General features: G+C 39.2%; 2 protein-coding genes across 5 annotated transcripts in view; one reads left to right on the forward strand and one right to left on the reverse strand.

Annotated features, from left to right (window-relative positions):
• Positions 1 to 12,660, forward strand: part of LOC136422492 (UDP-glucose:glycoprotein glucosyltransferase 1-like) — a 32,316-nt gene extending 19,656 nt beyond the window's left edge. Inside the window, exons 25-41 of the mRNA XM_066410262.1 lie at positions 374 to 475; positions 618 to 652; positions 1,576 to 1,671; positions 2,090 to 2,192; positions 2,607 to 2,737; positions 3,212 to 3,408; positions 4,065 to 4,171; positions 4,710 to 4,880; positions 5,441 to 5,529; positions 5,960 to 6,061; positions 6,759 to 6,843; positions 7,116 to 7,298; positions 7,879 to 7,982; positions 8,537 to 8,708; positions 9,581 to 9,697; positions 10,107 to 10,269; positions 10,975 to 12,660. Of these exons, the coding sequence (XP_066266359.1) occupies positions 374 to 475; positions 618 to 652; positions 1,576 to 1,671; positions 2,090 to 2,192; positions 2,607 to 2,737; positions 3,212 to 3,408; positions 4,065 to 4,171; positions 4,710 to 4,880; positions 5,441 to 5,529; positions 5,960 to 6,061; positions 6,759 to 6,843; positions 7,116 to 7,298; positions 7,879 to 7,982; positions 8,537 to 8,708; positions 9,581 to 9,697; positions 10,107 to 10,269; positions 10,975 to 11,015 (1,998 nt within the window). The 3' untranslated portion in view covers positions 11,016 to 12,660. The remainder of the gene's footprint in view (positions 1 to 373; positions 476 to 617; positions 653 to 1,575; positions 1,672 to 2,089; positions 2,193 to 2,606; positions 2,738 to 3,211; positions 3,409 to 4,064; positions 4,172 to 4,709; positions 4,881 to 5,440; positions 5,530 to 5,959; positions 6,062 to 6,758; positions 6,844 to 7,115; positions 7,299 to 7,878; positions 7,983 to 8,536; positions 8,709 to 9,580; positions 9,698 to 10,106; positions 10,270 to 10,974) is intronic.
• Positions 12,661 to 13,257: 597 nt separating this feature from the next.
• The window catches only part of LOC136422591 (glycerophosphodiester phosphodiesterase domain-containing protein 5-like), a 96,198-nt gene continuing 84,015 nt past the window's right edge, over positions 13,258 to 25,440 (reverse strand). For 3 of the 4 annotated variants that reach the window (XM_066410394.1, XM_066410392.1, XM_066410393.1), the window contains 8 exons: positions 25,105 to 25,250; positions 24,363 to 24,445; positions 23,897 to 24,047; positions 22,736 to 22,957; positions 22,028 to 22,185; positions 21,268 to 21,415; positions 20,793 to 20,875; positions 13,258 to 18,369 (listed from right to left, as the gene is read on the reverse strand). In XM_066410394.1, the coding sequence (XP_066266491.1) occupies positions 18,132 to 18,369; positions 20,793 to 20,875; positions 21,268 to 21,415; positions 22,028 to 22,185; positions 22,736 to 22,957; positions 23,897 to 24,047; positions 24,363 to 24,445; positions 25,105 to 25,250 (1,229 nt within the window). In that variant the 3' untranslated portion in view covers positions 13,258 to 18,131. Of the gene's footprint in view, positions 18,370 to 19,927; positions 20,113 to 20,792; positions 20,876 to 21,267; positions 21,416 to 22,027; positions 22,186 to 22,735; positions 22,958 to 23,896; positions 24,048 to 24,362; positions 24,446 to 25,104; positions 25,251 to 25,440 lie in introns of all 4 variants that reach the window. The other variant, XM_066410395.1, reaches the window with a different exon arrangement.

Here is a 25,440-nt window from a genome sequence, read left to right on the forward strand (position 1 = left end):
AAGTTATTGAAATTATTAACGTCTTGGAGTTTGTTAGTTGTTAAATAAATGCATCTTGATTTAGATTTGAACGGTGCTCCCAAATACTGTACCTTGTGTACATCTCAATAAAAACCAAACTGACAATAAAAACTGGTTGCATGGTATTGTAGAAATTGTGTTAAGATTTTTTTGCTAGTCATAGAGCTTCTCATGTATAGATTCAAGTGATACAGTAGAAAACTACTATTTTTGCATTTCCTGTACCTGTACATATAACCCCACCCTCTGCTCAGCAACCACCTGTCCTCAGCAACTATTTTACCTCAGTTCTTTAGTGGTTGCTGTATCCAGGTCACAGCAGACAAAACTGAGTTACATTTTGTCCCTGCAGGTTGTTGGTCCCCTGGACCCTTCTGAGACCTTTGACCCCAATGACTTTGGCCTGCTGGAGAAGTTTGTGAAGAGTCTGGCAGCGGACAACGTCGCTCAGAAGGTAATATGAGGTTATTTTTTAAGACAGAATATTTTTTATTATGTCTTGATATCCTTGTAGTTTCAAATCTTGTCAAGATGCTGAGTTGTTTTGATGTAGATTCAGAAAAATATTTATGCCGTTTTGGGTACTTTCGTTGCAGATAAAAGACATGGAGCTTAACCTGAAGGGCGATGGGTAAGTTCTGATGTTTTGATATTGATAGAAGACTTTGACAGAAAGTATATTACATATGAAAAGTTGCTTTATTACTGTGTCCCTGCCACTATGTCTTTGTGTGATCTGTCTTATATCAACACCAAACCTGTCATATTTATAACTTGTGAGTGTAGTGTACGATGCTACTTGGTTAATGTAGTTTACTTGGTCCAAGTTAAAATTCACAGAACCATTTTGCTACACTTGAAAGACACTAGCGTATATAGAAAAGTATCTTGAAAGTTTATTACAATTTAAAGGGGCATATTGTAGAATCTGGTGGGCAAAAACTACAAATAGTAAGAATTTGAAAGATCTACACTAAGATTCACATTTGTAACTTATTTGTTACTTATTTCCAACATGTTCCCGTCATTTTGTCACATTTCCACCATTGATAAACGACGAAAAACGCAAAACGTTTAAAATCTGGTTCATTTACGCATTAACTTGCGTCCCGCAAGTTAATATGCAAATAAGCCAGCGCAGAACGCTACGAAAAATCCGAATCGACCGTTATGGTCGGAGTTCGAGCGTCACAGGAAAATCACCACAAGTAAACAAACTTCAGAACGTCGGGCGTTCGATCGCGTGTTCTGTGGTTCGTCGGAATGTTGGACAAGATGGCGGTCAATTCAAGCGGCGGCGGGGATTGCGTATATAATTTTTTTTCAAGACGTTCGCACGACACTACGAAGTCGCATCCGTACGTGATGAATATTGCTGTGCAGTTTAATAAGGTAGATTCAACTAATGATGTAGAAAAATAATCATAAACAAAGAATTTTGTTTTATGTTCATGTCACAATATGCCCCTTTAAAGCTGCTCCAGAACGGAAAGCATGTTATGCCTTGTACCTATATGTGTATCATTTTAACATTTTGTTCCCTCCCCTCCCCAGTCTGAACGACCTTGTCATGAAGGCTTCAGGTCTTCTCATCGCCAACCAGAGGTCGGACTCTAGAAGGGAGGTCACCTACAGTTCAGACCAGCACAGGTAGGGGGCTCTCTTCCCCTCTAGATTGGCACACCATTCTTTACAATATATATCATATTTTGGGAGAAAGATACTTTACAAATGTAGTTAAATTATTACAATTAACCAAGCTCCAGACTAACCTTCCTCTTCCTCTGTAAGGTCCGTATATCAATACAACTCTGGAATCCACACTGGCCCTCTTCCCCCGAGCCTGCTTAAAAGAGTTTTGACTTTTGAGTCCTATAATTGTGATAGCACTCATCTTCATCGGTAGACTAACTAGTTTTTTTAGGGAAACACACTTGGAAAAACTTTATTAGTCTAACGATTAAAAGCTTTATACCCAAGTTTTCCATACATCAACCTTTTGTATGGGAGTATACTGACATTTTCTTTCATGTCCACATCAATATCATTTTCTTTGTTTGATTTTCAGTGCTGTGAAGATCCCCGGCGACCCCAACGAGGCAGCGTTTGACATCCTGGCAGTGGTGGACCCGACAACAAGGGACGCTCAGAGACTGGCTCCCATCCTCATGGTAAGTCATAATGTTTAGCAAAATGGTCAGATGGTATGAGCCAAGTACATGTATGTTTGAAATAATTAGAGATACATAGCAGAAGCTGGTTATGTACATTGAACAACTTGTTTTGTGATGCAGTCCTGCATACCTACATATGTACAAAAATGTACATGGCTAACAGCGAGGACATCAAGTTCTGGTCTACAATATTTTTTTGGAATCATAAATTTTCAAATACCTTGATTCTTGGTTAACAGACCTAACCTTCATGACTGCTTGTACAATGTGTAGCACCTCTTCATTGTTCTGGATATCCATACTAAGATATGATTAGAGTTTTTGAATCTGATAATGATAGGCTATGGTTAAACTTAAATGTTTACTACTGGCCAAATGCAATGTACAAATTTGTGGTATTTTGTTCCTTAGGTTCTGCAGCAGGCAGTGAATGCCAACCTGAAGGTGTTCATGAACTCTCGGGAAAAACTATCGGAAATGCCGCTAAAGAGCTTCTACAGATATGTGCTGGAGGCAGAGGTGGGCTTCATGGTGAACACAAGGTGAGGAACCCTCTCTCTCTCTCTCTCTCTCTCTCTCTCTCTCTCTATCTATCTATCTCTCTATCTCTCTCTATCTCTCTCTCTCTCCTGTCCCATTCATCTCTCATAACTTTCTCCCTGCTGCCTAACTCTGTAATCAATGGAAAATGGGGTGCCAAACAGCTACTTTAGTGTGCTAAAAATGTATCTCCCTCCTCTCTCCCTCCCCTCTCTCTTTCCCCCTCTCTCTCTTTCCCCCTCTCTCTCTCTCTCTCTCTCTCTCTCTCTTTCCCTCTCTCTCTTTATCTCTTTCCATCTCCCTCCCTTTTGGCAGTGTTTAAGTTCAAGATTGAGACAATTCTCTACAATAGTACAGTAATACAATTGAAATACATATTTTGTGTCATGATTTTACAGTGGAGGGCAAAGACTGCAAGAATAAGCCGAAAACACTGCATACATTTCAAAATTTTACAGTATAAATTTTCCCTCCAGTTTCAGCCCGGGCCCCAGTGCCAAGTTCGTGGACATGCCAGACAGCACACTCTTCACCTTGAACATGAAGCCTCCGGAGAGCTGGCTGATCGAGTCGGTCCGCACGCCGTACGATCTCGACAACATCCGGTTAGAGGACGTGGTGCCCGGCACAACCATCAATGCAGAGTATGAACTGGAGTATCTGCTGTTGGAAGGTCAGAAAAAATTGTTTGTTTGTTTGAACCTTTGTTTATTCATGATAAGCTCAAATTGGCACGCAGGCCGCTTTTCATTGAGGTCATGAGGGTCAGATTCAATATAACAATCTCTTGTCACTTTTTGTATGGAATCCCAATATATTTCAAGGTCTTGAAAAAAAGTCACATGGAGGAATTGTGATAGGATTTTTCTTCATTACACAATGTGTGGAATATTAGTAAGAGAATTTTAAGTTCAAATAAGGTACAATTCTAAATGCTTCTTGGGGAGGGGGGAATTACTGTCAGACAGGTCACAGTTGAAGACTGTGGCCACATGTGATCTACATTGTAGTAGCATCCCTGGTCAATCAGAATGTTTTTCTTGTCAGAAAATCGGCTTCCCTGGGTAAAGGGGCACATGGGCACAAAAAACAAACAATTTAACGGTTCTTGGTGGATGTCAATGTGCAGATGTTGGCACATTGGTGCAACAAATCCGTAGTGTGTTTTTGGCACACATGTTGACAGATTAGCCTGAGTGGCTCAGTGGGGGTCACTCCACTGTCAGGGAAGGTCGTGTAAAATGCCTTTCCCAAATGAGGGCACAACACCCCTATTCTTCTCTTAACAAAACCTTTGCCATTAACTTTTTCATAATTATGTATTCTCAGGTCACTGCTATGATGCGATGTCCGGCCAGCCCCCGCGAGGCCTACAGTTCACACTTGGAACCCACAACACTCCGGTCATGGTGGACACCATCGTCATGGCTAACCTCGTAGGTTTCTTTCCTTCTTTCTTTCCTTATGTTTGATATAGTGTCCATTTCTTTCCTTCGATCTTTTAAGTACAGTAGCGTAGAGAATCTTCAGTCATGGAGAAACTTGGTCTCAAATGTGGTGTACAACTAGAGAATCTGAGAAGACTTTTCTGGGAAAGCAAAAAATTCTCTGGAATTTTGTCTGTAGAATAATATCTCAGGAATCTTCTGATGTCCAGCTTGGCAAGAAAGATATACATTGCTTGTTTCCCTTCAGGGTTATTTCCAACTGAAGGCGAAGCCTGGTGCCTGGCTACTGCAAAATCTTTTGATACATCTTCAGATGTTATCTTTTGAAGTGTTCAGCTAGTCCAATCTTGAGATTGCTGTTGTTTCTTCAGGGATATTTTCAACTGAAAGCAAATCCTAGAGCCTGGCTACTGCGAATGATTTGATTATCATAGATCTTCTGATGTTGTCTTTTAGATTGTCCAGATTGACCAAGAAAAATGTTAACATTGCCTGCCCAAAAATTACATTTCTTGTGTTTCTTCAGGGATATTTCCAACTGAAGGCAAACCCAGGTGCCTGGCTGCTGCGCATGAGGGCGGGACGGTCTGAGGAGATCTACCAGATCACGAACCACGACGGCACGGACACGCCGGCTGGGTCAGACGACGTCACGATCATCATGGACAGCTTCAAGAGCAAGATCATCAAGATCAAGGTTAGCTGAATGTTTCATTGGTTGTAATTATCATCACATATTGTGTTTTTCAAATTTGAAACTATCATAAGGTTTCACTTATAGGACACTTAGTTTGAGGAAACAATGCCAATAAAAGATCTTTAAAGAATGATAGGCCAGATTGTTGATATGTAAGAGCTACATTGAATTGTAAATTGATTGAGAGACCTTATAGTGTATGGAGTGACAAGATGGTGGAAAGGATTGTTGTTAAATCTGAGAATGGACTGGCTTTACACTTTGCAAAACAGAAATCTTTTAAGAAGGGCTAAAGACCAAGAATATTGCAGAGAACAGGTTTTCAGATCGTCTATGGTGCCCCAACAATCTACTAATTTAGAAGAATAGTGAAGTAAGATGAACTCTTTTCAAAACTGAAGATTTTCCTCATTTGAAAATAATTGTATAAAAGCGTGAATACAACTTGATGAGATGATTTTTCATTTTTAGAATGTAATTAGACACTTAAGCAGATAGATTTTCTTGGTAACAAAGCCAGCTTTCATGTGTAAGGAAACAATCCTTTTTCCTGTCTACAGGTGAACAAGAGACCGGACAAACTACAGGAGGATCTTCTGTCTGATGAAGGGGAGAGCGGGGGAGGAGGCATCTGGGACTCTATTTCCAGGTACAGTTGTCTCTTGTTAAGTAACATCTTCTTCATCAAAAGATGGCCCATTGTATAGTATTAATTTCTGTATAGATGTCCATTGTGAACCTCATGGACATTGTTTGATAGAATACTTCAATGCATTTTTCCTTGGTGCTGATTGTGCCATCCATAGCCAATATGCAACCTCAATATTATCTATTATCATACCTTTACAGAGTTAAAGCTACAACAAAGTTTGTCCTCCAGTATTTCTTATCATGCATTATATCTATCAGATCCTTTCCATAGAAACATTTTTCAGTTTTAATCACTAAAGGCAGCATTACCTGACCATTAAAATTGCCTTCAAAAAAATTGCACTTGTACGGTTGCTGTTTGTTTCTCAACTCAAACTTACATTTAGCAATCTATTATTCCAGTGTAATCATCTTGTTCTTTTCTGCAGCTTCACGGGCGGAGGTAAGAAGTCAGGTGATGATACGGATGAGGAGGACGTCATCAACATCTTCTCTGTCGCCTCAGGTCACCTGTATGAGAGGCTGCTCAGGTGAGGAAACGACTTTCCCTTTCTCCTTCCTCCTCTGTCCTTGGTGCTGGATGCACTTTCCACTGACCAGTATATAAAATTGGTTGGTATTGCAACAACAATATCAACTTCTACATGTACTAAGAGACTTTACATTCCTTTCTGATAGATAAAAAAAAGAAGACAATGTTTGTTTCTTCTCACTATGATAACTGTCCATGGTGCTAAATGCACAGTCCATTGACAAGAAAAGACTTGAATGTTAAAACAAGTCTTCTAGACTAGAGTCATTTTTGATAGTGCAACCAAAATGGACACTTTTCTTTTTATTCTTTTTCACTGTGATTCCTGTCCTTGGTCCTGAATGCACAGTCCTGTGTTAGAACATTCTTACCTTCATACCTAGAAACTGACTAGATTTCTATATGACAGTAACACCAAAGCGGACCCTTTTTTCCTACTTCTTCTCTTCATGATCCCTGTCCTTGGTGCTGAATACACAGTCCAGTGACAAACAAAACCTGGGACACTTAAAATATCAATTTTAACTTAAGTCCCGGGGACTCAAGATTGTTATGTGACAGTTTAGGAAAAGTAGACACATATTTTGTGGCTAAAGGTTACTTCAGCAGGGAGAAAGTTAACTGCCTCTCACTATTATTCCTGTCCTTGGTGCTGAATTGCATATGGTTGTTGACTAATGTTGTGATTTCCCCAGGATCATGATGCTGAGTGTTCTGAAACACACCAAGACTCCTGTCAAGTTCTGGTTCCTGAAGAACTACCTCTCTCCTGCAGTCAAGGTCAGCAATCACACAGCATGTTTGTCAATATTGTGTAATTCAGATTTTGGAGTATCCTTAGTTGCTTCATACTTGATAGCTTTAAACAATGCTTGCAGCTAGATGTGCAAAGGTTACGTCTGAAAGGTCATTCAGCGTAGATTATAACCAGCTGCTGCCGCACTGCGTGCCTGGAAAGCTGGTGTGTGACACCGAAGGGCAGTTATACCAGCTAAATAGGTACAGGTACAGATACTTATTCCTCCGTATTTCTATGTAATTCTTCACTTCAGGACTTCCTGCCCCACATGGCCAAAGAATACGGTTTCGATTACGAGCTAGTCCAGTACAAGTGGCCACGTTGGCTGCACCAGCAGACGGAGAAACAGCGCATCATCTGGGGCTACAAGATCCTCTTCCTGGACGTGCTGTTCCCGCTCAGCGTCAAGAAAATCATATTCGTGGATGCAGATCAGGTGAAGTTTCTTACTTTTATGTTGTTTGATGTTTTTAGACAAAATTTTGCAGTCTTTCTCTCAAATAGACAAATGATAGATGTATTGCTGTGATAGCTAATTTTGGTGTTAGGGGCTTTATTTTCTAGTTTAGTTTAACAGTTTGCATCTATTTCTTTTGTGCTATGTTGGGCACTGATGATGTCGGGCATTGCAAAAATATTTGCCATTTTCAACATTGAATACTAGATCTATCTCTGTAGTAAAGCAATGAAAACTAATTTTTTTCACAAGAATAAAAGCATACTTGCTTTCCAACTCACAAAATGTGCTCTGATTTTTCATTTTTCTTTTAAAGGAAAAACTTGCCCATTTTTCACGCATTCCTATTTTTCTTTCTATGAACTAGATTGTTTGTATAGACATTATGGAGCTAAAAAACTAGCCTGAGTACCAGCCTCGTAGTGACCGCTGGGTAAAAAAAATCGCTTGCTACTAAAAAACTGCACAGTAACCAAATTTACCACCAATTCTTTTGCCTTAACCTCCTTCATGAATAAGACCTACACACTTCTAACACTTACATCATTTCCTCCCTCAGATTGTTCGTACAGACATCAAGGAGCTGCGTGACCTTGACCTTGGCGGGGCTCCCTATGGTTACACGCCCTTCTGTGACAGCAGGAGGGAGATGAACGGATTCAGGTGGGAAAAATATCATGTCTATATGATGAGCTGCATTCACAGTTGAGTCATTGCTATCTTCTAGTTGCAAAGAAAGATTAGTCAGTCAGAAAAGTGGATACACTGTTAAGTAGGGAGGGTCTTTTATTTCACAATTTGGGCAACAGAAATTAATTTTGTGACACAAGGCTCTCATGATTTCAAATATGTCAATATTTCTTCTCTCTCTCTCTCACACACACACACACACACACACACACACACACACACACAGATACTTTTATATGAGCAGTACAATGACATTCCTACATAAAAGTAAATCAGGCAGCTAGTTTTGCCAGATGGAGAGAGAAACAAGGTTCACAATCTGCATACCTTTAGGTTCTGTTACCAGACTTAAAGTTTTACCAATTTCATTTTTTTTTAAATGTTTCCATCCATCACAGTAGATCTATTTTCATTGTTAAGTTAAGTATGTAGTTCAAATTCTAACAATTTCTTTTACTGTAGAATGAAATGTGTGATGAAATAAGTGATGAAATATCTATCAAAATAATCAACAATAATCCCCCCAGGTTCTGGAAGTCAGGTTACTGGGCGAGCCACCTTGGCGGGCGGAAGTACCACATCAGCGCGCTGTATGTCGTGGATCTGAAGAAGTTCCGCCGCATCGCAGCCGGAGATCGACTCCGCGGACAGTACCAGGGTCTGAGCCAGGATCCCAACAGTCTCTCCAACCTGGATCAAGTAAGGAGGTTTTAGTTTTTTTTATACAGAAACATGTATCCATATATACATCAAATTTCTACATATAAATGTCATAAAGGGCAAGGCTAGCACTTGTATCTGTGTCATATAGAAGTCACAGTCTGTTCAGCTTTCATCAAGTGACTATACATAGAATTGAGAACGAAATATACAATTCCGAAAATAATTTCATCAGGTTGGTAGAAAATAGGATATGGGAGATTCTTTGTACACAACCAGGTATTGATCTCACCTGCTAACGTTTCGGTGTCTATCAGACACCTTCTTCAGAGCTTCTGACTGGAGTACTGCTTCTCACCGCTATACATTGTAAGTAGCCGATGTAGGTGGCGATTTTGCGGTGAGAACACTGTCCCAAATATGGCTAAGTTTGTATCCCCCCTCGTCTCGGTTCATCACCGGTGGGATACAAACTTAGCCATATTTGGGACAGTGTTCTCACCGCAAAAGCGCCACCTACATCGGCTACTTATAGCGGTGAGAAGCAGTGCTCCAGTCAGAAGCTCTGAAGAAGGTGTCTGATAGACACCGAAACGTTAGCAGGTGAGATCAATACCTGTTTGTGTACAAAGAATCTCCCATATCCGAAATATACAATTGTTAACTGGTATTGGCAGAGTAGTTGGAGGAATTTCATTGATACGCAATGCAAAAGTTATTCAAGCAACTGGATGAGCTGGTACCAAAATCATCCAGTTGCTTGAGTATCTTTTGTGTTGTGTATCTTATCACTCTGTGCCTTAACCTTTGTCTAGGTATGACATAGAATTTCGTTGATACATTGAATCTGTATACACTGTACATAGGGTACATATAGACACATTTTCACAATTTTTTTTCTCCCCTTCCAGGACCTGCCAAATAACATGATCCACCAGGTGGCCATCAAGTCCCTGCCCCAGGAGTGGCTGTGGTGCGAGACCTGGTGTGACGACGCCTCCAAAAGAACCGCAAAAACTATCGATCTGGTGAGAAACAACACATTAATTCTACATGAATGTGTTGCTTTCATGCTTAAAGGTTAATTAGTAATATGTTGTTTAGCATATTTGAAAGACCACAGCTACAAATCTAGGTCTGATATCAAAATTCAAAAGCAGTGTTTTTAAACATTGATAGCATCGTACATCATTAAAGCATAGTATTTCAGTTTCAATTTTCTACAGTGCCATGTCAGAAACTCGGTCAACATAAGACAATTGAAAGAGAATGCTGTCTATATCAAGGGACCTTCATTTCTGCCATAGCCGTTATGATTGTAGGAATATTTGGAATCAAAATTGCTTCAATTTTTCAATTTAAGATCTTTTGCTGACTGAAATCAACCTGAGATGTTAACATGCAACTTGAGTATTTTTCCTTGTATTATTTTCCCAGTGCAATAACCCCCTGACAAAAGAGCCAAAGCTGGAGGCAGCAGTGAGAATAGTTCCCGAGTGGACAGACTACGACAACGAGATAAAAACTCTGCAACAGAGATTAACAAACGGGGAAACATCAGCGTCTACACAACCTGAGGAGGAAACATTACAGTCAGAAGGTACATTTATAATTCCGTTATGGCATAATCTAAACATTTACCCATGTTATGATATTTTTGTTCAATCTATACACTGGAGTTTTCTTGTAATTTACTGAATGTTTTGGATGCCATCTGGCACCCATTTTCCGTGATGTAAGATACAAAAATGTAACTTTTTGTATTGGCGCCCAGCATCTTTCTTCAGCGATTTAAGATGCAGAATGAAAATACTAGATAAACGTCCATCTGTCTGTACATTTACAGCTGTCTTGAGAAGCGAGAAGAAAGCTAAACCTACGCATACCAGTATACTTATTAAGTCATCTTGAACTTGAACTTGAACTTGGGAGGGTCAGTTGTCTCCGTGACCTCTTGTGGCAGTAAATTCCAGTCCCTCACAGTACGAGGGTAGTAAGAATATCTGTAGCAGTCTTTGTGGAATTGTAGACTCTTATATGAATTTTGGTTTGAGTGTCGCGATTGGCGCGGTGCAGGTGACAGATGACCTTCGACCGGTAGGGCTATCTTATGGTGTCTTGCCTTTTGCAGAACTGTAAGTCTACTAGCTGTCATTGTACATGTAGTAAGATACCACATTCTTATATAACTGTAACTTCTGCTTTATTACCATGGCCTGTATACTTAGCTTGTTAGAGTATAAACCTGGCTGTGATAAATATTTTTCATTCATTAGTTTCTTTCTTTCCTTTATTTCATCTCCAGGTTCTCAAAGACATAATCACGATCACGACGGCGAGTTGTGACGAAAGCTGGTCTTCCACAACTCCAGAGGTCAAGTTTTCATCTTCCAGACTCAGAGTGACATTTAGGAGGGGTATTTAAGATATGGCATAAGACTTATTCCACTTAGGGCTGTGAACCACACTGTAGCTGTACCTGTAAATTTGTTCAAGTACAGGTCGCTTTGAGACATGTTAAAATCATGTAAATGCAAAAGACACTTGGCCATACCATATGATTTACAACTAATTGGCCAAAACATGTTTAGGTACAGGGCATGGACCTAAACTTCTTAACCTGTACCTGTACTTGAAAATGTTTTTAGGTACACAGTCCTAATTCCACTCATAAAGACATATTGTGACCTATTTATTACCGACATTTAGTACATAGAAACATCATGACCATGTGTGGTATAGTGTACAATCATATGTCAAGTTCCAATGAACTGTGTTGAAATGATAAAAAATAACTTTGCAAGCATTCCCTTTCAAGTTGTTTGAACAAATTGTCCAACGTGTCTTTAAAAAGAATGGGAAAATAGAACAGAAATGCAGACAAGTCATAAGAAGAGGATGCATACATAATTCAGTAACAGAACAACAGAGATATACCCCCTTAATTCTACTGTGAGAATTCCAAGCCAATTTATGCAATACAGAGTATTACAGTGCCAAGCTGCAACATTTAGCTGTATGCACATGCATAGGTAGACTGTACCTCTACTGTCAGATATACTACTGTAACACTATACTACAATTTGTTCAGTTTTCTTTTACATTGATTTGTTAAAAAAGCTGTGATATTTAAAGATCATTATGCAAGCTCAAAAATATTTGTTAGTGCGAAAGAGTATGAAACATTGTTAATGTAAAAGCCTATACGACAATGTATTTGTGTTGTCAAATTGCAGAGAGGCACAACCATAAGCAACTGCTGTAGATACTTGAACACTTTAAAAAAATTTCTGTACACGTTCTTATATTTACAAAAATGATGTTAACGTTACATGCCACGATCAATGAATATGTAATATTCCATCATGTTAAAACTTAAAACTGATTCTCACATATCAACTTGGTGCAATTTGATCCCTGTTGTTTTGATTAGAAGTGTGTAATGCTGTACATAATGATTGATAACCATGAAAAGGGACAGAGAATTGTTGTTTTTTGAAAGCCCGGAAATATATTTCAATTTGTGATCATGAAGAAGGGTGCTTAGTATTTGCTAGCCGTGCCATTTGAAAACAACCATGCATGGTTAACTTGCTATGTAAAGAAATGTATAGTTGCCAATTGCTGTATAGCAAAAAATTTGGCATGTCTGGTATGTTGGCAGCTTGCTCAGAAATCTTTTCTCAACTATGGGCACACTTTCAGCTAGTCTGATATAATGTGTTCCCAAACATAAACTCTTTGTTAGTTTGCTTCCCAACAAAATCATAGGGATTTGTCCCATTGAATCAAAGCATTTTACAATAGATCTTAATTTGCATGGGGCTTTTTTTACCTTGACATGTCACCATGTATGGACTAGTATCAACTTTCACAATGTCACAGGTTATTCAAAACAACTTGAGGGTTAAAAATAAGGGGATAGACTGGCTGAAAAATCAATGATAGACTGGCTGAAAAATCGATGATTAAAGCTATCATTGTAGACTTCTGTACTGTGTCCACTGTCTTTCTGACTCTTCTTGTTAATTCCAGCAGAAGTTGAAAATTCAGCAGTTGATACATGTCCATACGTCGCTCGTGATGAGTTACTTTTACCGAAACATTGTTGCACATATGAAGGAAGGTCTCCATTCACCGATGTGACAAAAGCGTCGACTAGTGGCTTGAAATTTGATTGCAGCAGGATCATGGAAATTAGCTGCAATAATCACATTTTCTGCCAGGCGTCCTCATTGACATGTGGCGAGACCCGAACATACACTAAGCGATGGCCTTGCATTTCACGAATATTCAGAACACGCATTCAGTCATATAACAGAAAGATTGGGCTAAACAAAAACAAGGATTTGGGCAAGAAAAAACATTATTTGCGTAAACAACAACGCAGTTGTAGAGGGCGGGAAAAGGTTTGAAGAGTATACATTTACATTGTCCAATTTGCAGCTTACAAAGATATGGCTTTCATGTAACTTAAGATCCTTGATGCACCTACTGGGCATGTTGACTTAACAAACTCTACCGCTAAGTATATTTTCTGACTCAGTAATGACTAAGGCAGAGACAAGAAGAGAGACGACAGCAAAAACAAGTGTTGAGGTTTTTATTGGAAAGGTCGGTCTGCACCTCTTGTTTGCACATTCACATGCAACGCTGAGAAATAGGAGCACACAAAAGTAGGGCCGGCAGCTGTGCATCCCACAGACACGTGTATTAAAGGGGGTTGTGAAAAAGAACAGAGAAATAGTGGCCTGGTCACATTCGGCATAGAACAATGTCATACAAAAAAAACCAGTAAAGGTCCATACAATGCTCATGAAGCGTTATTTTGACATTGTCGCATGTGGAGGGAAAAAAAATCACCATTCACCGACGTGTCAAAAGCGCCGACTAGCGACTAGACATATTAGCGGAGGCGAATCATGCCAATAGAACAATTTATCAAAGGGGCGTGAAACAGAAACAGAGAAATAGTGGTCTGGTCACCTTCACTGCACAACAGCTTTGCTACAGTAAAATGGGGGCATTGTTGGCCAATTGGGACAGTTGTGGATGTGTGGTACAAAATTCTGCTGTCTTGTAACAGAAAATGATGATTGTAGGCCCTTGTCAACTGTCAGTTCTGACACACTGAAAAGTATATCTCCTATATGTGACACTGATTAACTTGTCTTTCTAAAAAAAGGACTACATGGTTTTGGAAATGCTAACATGTCCAGTTGTTTCCCTTCAGAGATCCCAGAAGAGAAAAGTAACACAGCATGTTTCATTTAACAATAATTCCTCTAAAATGCTTTAATATTCCTGATAGCTTTCCCTCAACATTTTACCTTTTTGGTAAGCACAACACTTTTTTACAGCATACATATGACTTGGCCTGTCTACTGTGGGATACAAAATCAGCCAACCAACACAACTTATCATTTGCTTCTGTTCCAATATGGAAGACCTATGTACAAAATGTATATATTACAGTTCTTAACCCTTCTGTCTTGATGCATTTTGACCATCGACGTTGCATCAAAAGAGTTGTATACAAAACCACCACGGTATCAAACCAATGGAAAAACGACGGCTTAAGTATCGCTTGTCTTTCTTGTAGACATACTCGGGCTCGAAATGCTCTCCACAAACCTGCAATATGCAGAGGAAAATTTGTGATTTCAGATATTAAAGAAGTAAACAACTTGGTATCTTTCAGGTGAAGAAGTCAGGACCCATATTATGAATCACATTTCAGCCTAGTAGCAGCATATCAAAACTTAAACTGCTAGTAGCTTGCAAGTGACTGCGCTGCACAAATTTTATTGTAGTGTCCCACAAAACCACATGTGCTAGAGATACTACACATGTAGCTTTAGAAAAATCAGTCATTCAACTGATATGAAGTACATTTATAAATAGCTTGAAAGTTAATCTATGTTGGCAGAAATCATTCGAAGCAATGTTGAATCGTAATTTCCAACACAAAAATTTGACATCACAAAAGCGGTGGATTGCTCATTCCTTGAGTTGGAAAGTTGAAAATTTGGGTAAGTCCAATTACTGTGTTGGAAATAACAGTTCAACTTCAACATTATCAATAGTTACAAAGTTCCTAAGAAGGCGAGAGAAGTACAGGAACACCAGCATGGTCATAATGTTTTTTCCAAATTGCAATATTGCAGGTTTCGGAAAAAAAAGTATTTCGAGCCTGACACACACACGCTGTCATGCACGATCACAACAACAAGGCCACGGAACAACAGAGCTACACAAGCTTTTAACAAGCTCCAATCTCCCTGCTGTGGAAAAGAGACACCCCTCGTTTAAAGTGGTACATCCTAAATCTCATCATGGCGGACCTGTTGTGGAATGTACCATTTTCAATCACGGGGTGAACTTTCTTGTACTCATGGACTGAACTAATTATTTATCCATATTGCATAACAATTTTGTTTTGTTGGAAATACATGTAAAGCGAAAGAAAGCTTACTTCCAAACAGCAGTAATGTGCAAAACTTCCTAGAACAACCAGTAGCAAATTTAAGTACAATGTAATGTAATCTTTATTGACACACCAAAAGTAAATGTGGGACTTGTCCTTGGAATGTAGATTACTTTCAAAATCTTTAGCCACCGGTGTTCTACTGTTCCTGTTACATTTATGCAGTGAAAATAAAAACTAAGGCATAAGCGGACATTCCACGACACAGCCAGGGACAGAGGAGCTTTAGTCTGTACAAGCGAGCTTATCAAGTGGAACAGCCCCTGTATGGACCCAGAGAAAGACATCTGAGGGCACACCAACTTTATCTTATGGATGACATCTGTGTACACATGGATTTTGGACTGTTCTTTTGGAAAATAGTTAAACTTTTCAATGAAGACCTTAAATTCTTCCTTTTAGAAGGTGGGCAATGATATGTGATAGAGATATGACAGGCTTATAAAATCTTCACATCCTACCTAAAACTACATTCTAAAGAGACTAGAAAAAAATGTCAGTATAAAACCCTAGATTCAAAAATCAGAATGCTGGTGTTACAGTATGATGGTTATCAGCAAGATGAAAAGATGTATCTGATTTTCCACCATTCTTCATGCATGCTTGGTCCTCAGTCTGAGGCTCCACCGCTTTACCTTTAGTCATTGTTCCATTCTTAAGAGAGATTCCTGAAAGATGTCATCCATAAGATGGTATTGGTGTGGCCCTTATCTATGTAATCATATTGGAGGTGTAGCTGCCATATCCCAGTCAGTACTCTCCATGGTATTCCCTTATTTACAACATCACACACACATGGGGGAGGGGGGCAGTGGAGGGAATACGGGCAAACCCCAATCGCATGTCTCAGTTTTCAATACACATCGTCTTTTCCTTATCTACATGATATTGTACGTTAGGCCACATCAATTCATTTTCTTGGTTCTCAGACACTTTTTAGCAAAAATTATGAAGATGAAAAGAGAGTGCTAGAAAGAAAACATGTAACGTTATCTGACTTAATTCAGTCTCTAAAACTTTGTGCACCACATGTTTGGTACACTTTTCCCTCAGACTCAGTTTTCATGTTGATATTCCTAGGTCTCTTCAGGATTATTTTGAAACCCGAGAACTAATAAATTGAATTGGTGTGGCCTTAGGCCATACTTTGAACCTCCCTGACCTGACTTATGTACTACTGTCTTTTAACCGTTCCAGACTTTTGCAGAAACAACAGAAAACAACTTGCATATACTTCAGCGGAACTGGTTGACGTTGCATTGGTTGGAATGTAGGATTGAGTATGTTGATATGATTCTCCACGTATGAATGGCAAAAAAATACAGTATTGATACTTGCATTGAAAGTGACAGATTTTGTGATCATGCACAGAAGGCTCTATTTCTTCACATCTTCAGTTTACCGTTACATTTTTTTGACTCATGGTCTCTTCATGATTCTCCCAATTCAAGCCAGCTTGAAATCTCGGTTTCTCTTGTAACACATTATGTTATTATAATGTCCAGTCTTTCACAGACGCATGCAATATACATGCATGTACAGATACAGATCACCTTAGGCCTAGGAAAGAAATGCTGTGTTCCCAGTCACCAAAACTGACCCTACTAAAAACCTGCCAACTTTACCCTTTTTGGGTGGTCAAACACTGGCATAAAAGACATACAAATTTCTATTTGACATGATTTGAATGATAAAAATTATGTTGTAGAATTGTTTTCAAACATGTTTTCCCAATTTCTGATGCAATCACAGAAAAAGTGCTATAAACTAACCCACCACCCTGAATAAAAGTTCTAAACAGGAACTATGCAACTCCATGTGTCTTTCTGAGGGACGACTCAGCGTGAAAGATGTCGGTTAGCTTGAGGAATGAATCCACTCTACTTTAAACTAACCCACCAACCTGTTATGTTAATGCCCCAAATCTAAGAAGAATCTAAGAAAAAAAAGATACAAAATCCCTACCCGCTGACCCAAATTTTTCAAGGACTGTAATTAGAAACACAGCATTACTTTTCCTAGGCTTAAGCAGTGTCACTTGTCAGGTACCCTATATGTGGCAACACATTTTCCCCAATAGATCAAGTCCCAGAAAAGTACATGTACATTTTTACCTGTACCTGCACCATTTCCCAAAGACAAAATTTTGATAAATGTAGTAAATAAGTTATGGTTTAAGAAATTTTCAAGAAAAAACACAACAAATCTACAGCATTGTATGATCTCTACAAATGTATTATGCAGACTAAAAGTGCTCTAAAAATTATTCTGGACAAAATCAACATTAAAAACTCAAGATTGAAAATATGTACATCATTTCAGGCAGTGCTGTATGGTGAAAAGAGGTAGTTAAAAGATGCTGCAATAAGGTTAATTAATTATGTAAGATCCAAAATCTGCTTCGAGATCTGAAAATTCTTCCCATAGATGTACATGTACCTTTCAAATCCACCCTTCTTACATACTTTGTACAATATACATGTTGATTTCCATACAAACACTTTCTTGTGTTGACAATTATTTTTTCACAATTATGCTTCCTGTAAGCAACACTTGAAACTTTGAATTTGGAAAACACCGCAAATTCTGAATCTAATTATAGCAAAATATCACAGTGATTGTATCATCATGTGATAGCTACATGTAAAATAAAGTAAGTAAATAATACAATTAGAGAAACAAGATGGACATTGTGAAATATCCACTTAAACTTAAAATGTAGAGGCTTCCTTAGGTAATGCCTCACAATTAGCATTTTAGACCATCAAATGATAAAATGCTGGGTTTCTTAATCATGCCCTTGAAAGACTACTAATAAAAGTGAACGTAAATTGTGGGGCTTCTCATCTATACCATGTACTTATCTTATAAAAGTCAGAAAATGAAATTCCAAATTTAAAGTTTTAACCAGTGTTACGTCTGAAGTCACAACGTCACAACTCCAAATTCAAAGTGACCAGGTTGTCATGACAACGTCACAACTCCACCGCCACCTCTTCATGCTGTACAACAGGCAGGTCCATGTCAAAGGTCAGCGTTCCACGGAGGGATGCGCCGGAAATCGTTCCTCCCTCGTCTTCCACTTCCATTTCTTCTGCGGGGTTGTCGGACAGGAGCCTTTCGCGGGGGTCGTAGTGGGAGGGGAGAGTTACCTCCTCTATCGTCTCTAAACGAACCGTTTCCACATCGTTTCTACGGCAGACTTTACGCCTCCTACATGGAAGACAAAAAATCCTTAAAAGGATGCAAAGATAAAGACTTACATGTAGCAACTTGCATAGAAAAATGTTAAGTTTATTGCAATAATAATTATTATATTTTCTTGTAATTTGTGTCAAAACGGCTACTAGTGTCAAACTAGTAATTCTTGATTCTGCAAATCAATCATTTCTAAGCGAACAGTTTCCACATTGTTTCTACGGCAGGCGTTGCGCCTTCTACATGGAAGACAAAACAAAAAACATCTTAGAGGCTTTTGATGAAAAATGATTTCGATTTAGCAATACTGAAGAGAAAAACGTTAAGAACATTCAAGAATCTATACATTGTTAGTATCTTTTTTTGTAATTGAGTCAAAACTGCAACTGTATAGTCAATTCAAAATGTAGTAATTTTGTTCATTCATCTAATCAATTGTTTCTGAGCGAACAGTTTCCACCTGGTTTTTATGTCAGACCTTCTGCCTACAACATTAAAAGCAAAAAATAAAGTTTCTTAAGAAGAAGCAAAGTAGCATTCAGAAACATTGGAAATTTTAAAGCTTTTGCCATCAGCTTTTCTCATTTCTGTACATCGGAAAAAAAAAAAGAAATCGTTCAAAAAAAAAGAAATCATTATGATTGAGGTCACTTTATATACACGTTTCCGCCTCCTAGTCCTACATAAAAATTAAGATGAAAAATTCTTTAAAAAATGTACATCAAAAGTCAATGAATATCCCTACACCCTTGTTATATGATCTCATTTTTGGACTTAGTAAGTTACAATCAAATGGCTGTATGCTGTTAGCCTGGGCTAAAGATTTCTGGCTTTCCTGCAAACTAGAACATCTTAAAGTCCACAAAATGAATGGTGAAATACTGCAAAAGACATGATCTAGCAACAGAGACATGCTCAGCAATGGTTAGACACAAGCTGCTTGGAGAAGGGCATGCAACAGTTATACACACAACACTGCACAGCCACAGGACAAGTCATGCAAGACATGCAATTCACAGAGGTACAAAATAAACTCTGATCTGATCCTGTACTCAGGATGGAGGAAACCAAAGAGCTCAAGAAGACGTTGACAAAATAAGGTGGAAAAATGTCTTTCATTTACTGTGCAAAAAAGAAAATGTAAGCTTAGGTCACACCAATTTTGGTTCTCGGACAATTTATGATAAAGTATGGTAGGCGGACATCATAAAAGCAGAAGGCAGGGAGGAAAACTTGAACATGGCTGTATTAACTCCATTAATTTGAGTGCACCTCAGGCTTTGCTTTCACCATGTTTGTCCGGTAAAGCATTTTTAAAAATCCTAGAACCAACGACTCAAAATCGGTGTGGCCTAACCAATACTATTTGTGCAGTCTACTAAGAAATGGGACACACACATTGCAGGTGATGACTAGAAAAATGAAACAAAAATTGCGTAGCATCTAAATTTGGTGCAATAAGGTGCAATTTTCTTGCACCTATGAATTTCTGTTGACATTGACACAAAAGAAAGGTGCAAATGAACAAAACAAACAAACGGCGATGACAACTTCACTACCACCAAGACGTCACCTTATGTAGAGTTCAGACCGTCGGAAGGAGCTACTTTGCAATGCTATAAGGAGGTGATCTTAGACGTGACTATGAGTCGTTCTTTCATGTCGGTCTGAGAGCGATAGGTCGACTGGGGCCTCATGTTGTGCAGGGACATAGTGCGTGACGTCTTGAGCTTAGCCTGGCGGCCTCTGTGGATTGCACTGTCCCGCAGAAAGTTTGGAGGCAGCAGGGAGGGAGGGGGGCAGAAGACACCCAGAGCATGGTGGTTAGATGGGTTAGTTAGTACAGGTTAGTCGGTGAACGAGCCACAGTTACCACTAGCTGCATCACAGACATACACAACAAGCTTATATTAGCTTGGTATCCAGACCTATTATTATTATAATAGCTGTCGAGTCTCTTTAGTCCTCTCCTATTTGCAGAGAGGACGAAAGAGACTAGGTAGTCCCAGGCAAGCAAGTCAAAGCTTGGCTTCTGAATTCTGCTCTATAAAGCATAAAATATGCGAAAACTTTTGACACCAATCCTGTTGCAGGAAACCACATTCTAGATGATCACATTGAATTTGTTATAGCACTGTCAGCAAATTCTAGCTGAAGCATATAATAAGCTGCACACATTACAAATAAACAGACAATACAGGTAAATAGGACAGGGAAATCTCACTGTACAATACTGATTTTGTTATAACTGCAGTACCAATCATGTCTGCCACGCATAAATTCCTGCCATGCATACCCAGTTTTCTCTTTCTCTCTCTCACTCTTAAATCATAGAATTATTATCTAATTCAGAGATATCTTTTTTGAAGTACTGATCACGAGTGCCCACAATGTAATTTAAATTATGGTAACTCCTAAAGAAAGAAATGTCCCAATACCTCTGTACAAGAAAGCAGACAATAATGCAGACACCGGACAGCACATCTGTAGTGATCCACAACACTCTGTAGTGAAACGGGTTCTGAAAAACACAAAACTAGACTTAAAGAGGAAGGATTTGGGGTATCAATCTCCTGATTTACTTGATAAGTCAGCTTTAAGAGTTTTTATATGGCTCCATGATTAAATCAATGAAACTTATAGGCAATGGTTCAATAATAACAAAACATCAACAGTTTACTAAAATAAACATAATAATAGCACTCACATCAATCAACCTCCTTGCATCAATTGCATGTTTAACTGTCATTTATCATTTCTTTATTTCTTTGATTCTTTTCATGTCATTACTGTAAGACTTGCTTTTCTGTTATTCTATTGATCTGGAGAGGACCTTAACAAGTAACATTGCTTTTGCCCAATCCACAGAAAATAAAATGATGTAAATATTATGTAAAGATAGCCTTGACCCACCATGCGCCACGAGGGACTATTGAGATTTCTGACGAGGTTGACCCCGTTGGAGGTCACAGTGTCTGCGCCCGAGCACCACAGGTATGAGAAGAGCCAGGAGGAGTGCACAATGTAGGTAATGGTGGTGATGTTGTTTTTGCTATAAAGACTGGAAGGGCAACAGGAGGAAAAGAGCAATTTAGACAAGACTATTACCATTATACAATAAAAACACAGAAACTCACACACACACGCATGCACACAATACATATTACACAAACACAAACCTGGCATAGGCAACCACATTAAAACTGTCCAGACCATTTTTACATTTACATTATTAGTAAACCCAACCTGACCTGAGTGACCACCTGTCCTCAGTAATCATTTTTCCTCAATCTTTTAAGTGGTTGCTGAGGACATGTTTGACTGACACAATCATGTACTACGGTAACCTGAAATGCCCTATCTGTTTCACACTCACACACACACACACACACACACACACACACACACACACACACACACACACACACGCATGCAAACACACACACAGGCATACACACACACACACATACGCACACACACACACAGACACAGACACACACACACACACACACACACACACACACACACACACACACACACACTCACACACACACACACACACACACTAACGCACATATGCCAGAGAATAATAAATCCCTTGTGGTGGCTTGATGAATACCATCATGCACTATAAAATAAATATATAATTATCATAGATAAATATTCAATATACCTGTAATCTCCTGGGCTGTACTGTCTGTAGTCGAGGTTCTCTACAGACAAGGAAAGTTTTTTCAAGTTGCTGGGACTCATCTTGTTGCGGGCCCCCTGCTTTAGAAAAGGTGCCCTTCTCATAATGGTGAACCTGTCTGTACCTGTTAACCAAACAACCTGCAGGAGAACAAGATTGTGGCCGCACGGTTAGGATTGTTGATTTAAAGGTTCTGGGTTCAAATCTCTAGCAGTTGCGTACTTGGGAAAGGCACTTTACACCAGTTTCCTCACTCGACTCGTGAAAATGAGTTGTATCTACATACAGCTTCTATCAGGTATATCTTGGATGGGAACAGTAAAAACAGTTTCAGTCTAAATTATGCCAGCATCTTGGCCCAGACCTTTCTATTCTCAAGACACAAGAATGTATATGTTACTTATAAAAAATACTTTTTATTTCAATGATTATTACAGTAATAATTAACATTGAAATTAAAAGTCTTTTCTATCAGTAACACCATAGAACTAACATGCTACTTCTTGTGTCTAGATAAAGAAGAGAAAAGTCTGGGCAAAGATGCTGGCATAAACTGAAACTTATCCATCAATTCTATTTCATCAATTTGGCTGCAGCACGGCATACAGCCATGCAGGCCTGTCAGAGTAGTCAGTGTTGCAAATGGCACATCCAAAGTTACAACAACAAAGAAAAGCACTAAGTGCTTACACTGCTCTGAGGTAGTCCGGATTGCAGCACAAAATTCAGGGTGTAGTTTGCAAAGTTCTTGTGGAATGGATGACCCCTGGGCGGGACGTAAAGGTCAAAGATCACCCTGACGTTGTACTTATTGGCAAGTTGTAGAAAATCTTTGAAGGTTCCAACAGACTGGTTGGCAATCAGGGCTCTTCTCCTGGCTGACATGCCACCCACCGTACCAAATGGGTCCTTCTGTAGGGGCAAGAAAGACATGGTCAGTTTGATAGGGGGGTCGTGTGGCGTAACGGCAGGGAGTTTGGCTCAGAACCAAGTGGTCCCGGGTTTGAATCCTCTCACTTTACTGATCTTGTGCCCTTGGGAAAGGCACTTACATAACTTTCCTCACTCCACCCAGGTGTGAATGGGTACCTGACTTTGGTTGGGGGAGGTGGTATTGAGGTCACTGGCGCTGAATGGCTGCCACCCAGACCCTCGCGACAGTTCCACAAAATGCAAGTGTGGAGCAAATATCTAACTGTTGTCAATGTGTATTATGTGAACCCTGTAAACCCTGCAAACCCTGCAAACCCAACAATGCAGCACTAGAAAGGCTGCCATTTCAAGTGTAATTTCTGACCAATAAAAACCATTACTACTATATAATTATTATTACAAACTCCCAGGCATCTTTGACCCACTATAGTGATGTCATAGTTCAGTAAGGTCACATGTTAGAAGTGAGTGGGTCCGGCTTTCTGAAGAATCTGTTGAGAGTATCTGATCAGACATGATATTTAGCTTCAACTACGTGTACATTGATAAGAACACTTAAATAGACACAATTATGCTTACCTTCTCAGTTTAAAAGCCAAACTGTTCATTGGAAATAGAAATCAAAAATATTTGCATCCTAACGTAACATTAAATTTCCACATTATTGGAAGAACATGAAAGGACTTGCTGGTTGTGTGCAAAGAAACTTCAATATCCTACATTGTATGGAGAAATCAAAGTGTATGCCAGAATTGGACTCACCAGAAATTTTGACTGAAACGCTCATGATCAGTCCTCTTTAGCATGATCTGACACAGTTTGATTTCTCGAAAATGTAATTTACCAACCATGATGAACATTCATGTTGTCCTACATGTATATTCTAATTGTAGATTGAAGAAGTTCTCAAAACGTTACCTGGAGAAACCATTTGCCAGCGTTTAACCTCTTGAGCTCTGATATGTTGAAGGTGGCTGCGTTGTCGTTTACCCTGTTGGGGAAGACTTCCGCGATGTTGGTGGTTCTCCTCAGGTCATTGTCGTGCATCAGGAATGGCACTCCGTCGATACTGAGGGAAAAACAGTGCAAGCCGTTATGGTTAGAAGTTAATGCTTGTTTCTATACCATCCTGACATTGCTCTAGTGCCAGCAAAAAAAAATGTGTTCAAGCGGATGATATTATGTGGGCCACAACACCAGCAATAGCTGCCTGTGTCCCACGTGTATTGCACTGTTGCAATTCTAATAAAATAAAATAAAATACAGATGAGAGTGAATAAAAAGACTCTTTGTACACAACCGCAAGTGTTTTATTCCACAAAGATTCGTTTCATTCTAATCAGTGACTTACCAACCTTAACATTTTTCAAATATAGCAACTTACCTTATTTGGACATCTGTCTCTAGCATGCTGGCATTGTTGTCTATTGCAGTTTGGAACGACAGTAACGTGTTCTCAGGGGCAAGCTGGGGAGAAAAGAAAGAAAGTCATCAACAAGACCTTGCTGCATTGAGTCACCCCTACACGTCCTTGTATATATGTAAATAAATGTATTACTAACTCAATAAATTCACTTGTCCTGTTCTTTGCACACACAAATTCAGTTGTTTATGTTCCTTAGCGCCTTTCTTTTATTTTCCCCATTGTTTTATTTGTACCGGGCACGTGTGTTGTATCTAACCCATGCGCAACTGATGATAATCTCAGATATGAGGCTAAGCAGTAAAGAAGAAGAAGAAGTGAGACTTTGCAGATTTTCTCAACAGCAAGGTATTCAGATCATTTGACGTTAAGAAGCTAATTCCCTGGATAACATTGGTTTCAAATGAATAAATGACAAACGGCTAGATTTTTTAAACAAATACTATAATAATTTCCATCTTAACCCTCCAACTGTTGCATTCATTTATCATGATTGAATGTCCTGGTAAGTTTCTATACATAAAGCCTTTTGGACAGGCTTTATTCCAGACATTAATGACGATAAGAAGACTGAATCTCTGTGGTGCATGCCTTGGAAGGACCATTCAGATCAGCACTTTAATTGTGAAAGTTGTGGGCAAACTTTATCAGTCTGTGAGATTTTAAGAGTAAAAGGTAGAGAGAGAGCGCATACTATACTGACCATGGGAGCTCCTCTGTGTCCCCCCATTTTGGGTTTTTGGGGCAGCTGGGCCACAGTGATGAAACATGGTGAGGTGATGAACAGCGGTGCAACATACAGTCCCCCCATCACACCCAGGTAAAAAACAAACCAAAATATCTGTAGAGCTGCAGAGAAACAAGACAATTTCATCAATAAAATACTAGATAGTGATCATTGATGAGGATACAGTCCCCCCATCACACCCAGGTAGAAAACAACCCAAAATATCTGTAGAGCTGCGGAAAAAGAGCATTAAAGTCTCAATGGCCAAACAGCAAAGTTCAGGTATTGAAAGCAAAGAGAATATCCAGAACA

Source organism: Branchiostoma lanceolatum, chromosome 17 (genome assembly GCF_035083965.1).
Source record: "Branchiostoma lanceolatum isolate klBraLanc5 chromosome 17, klBraLanc5.hap2, whole genome shotgun sequence".
Classification (NCBI taxonomy): domain Eukaryota; kingdom Metazoa; phylum Chordata; class Leptocardii; order Amphioxiformes; family Branchiostomatidae; genus Branchiostoma; species Branchiostoma lanceolatum.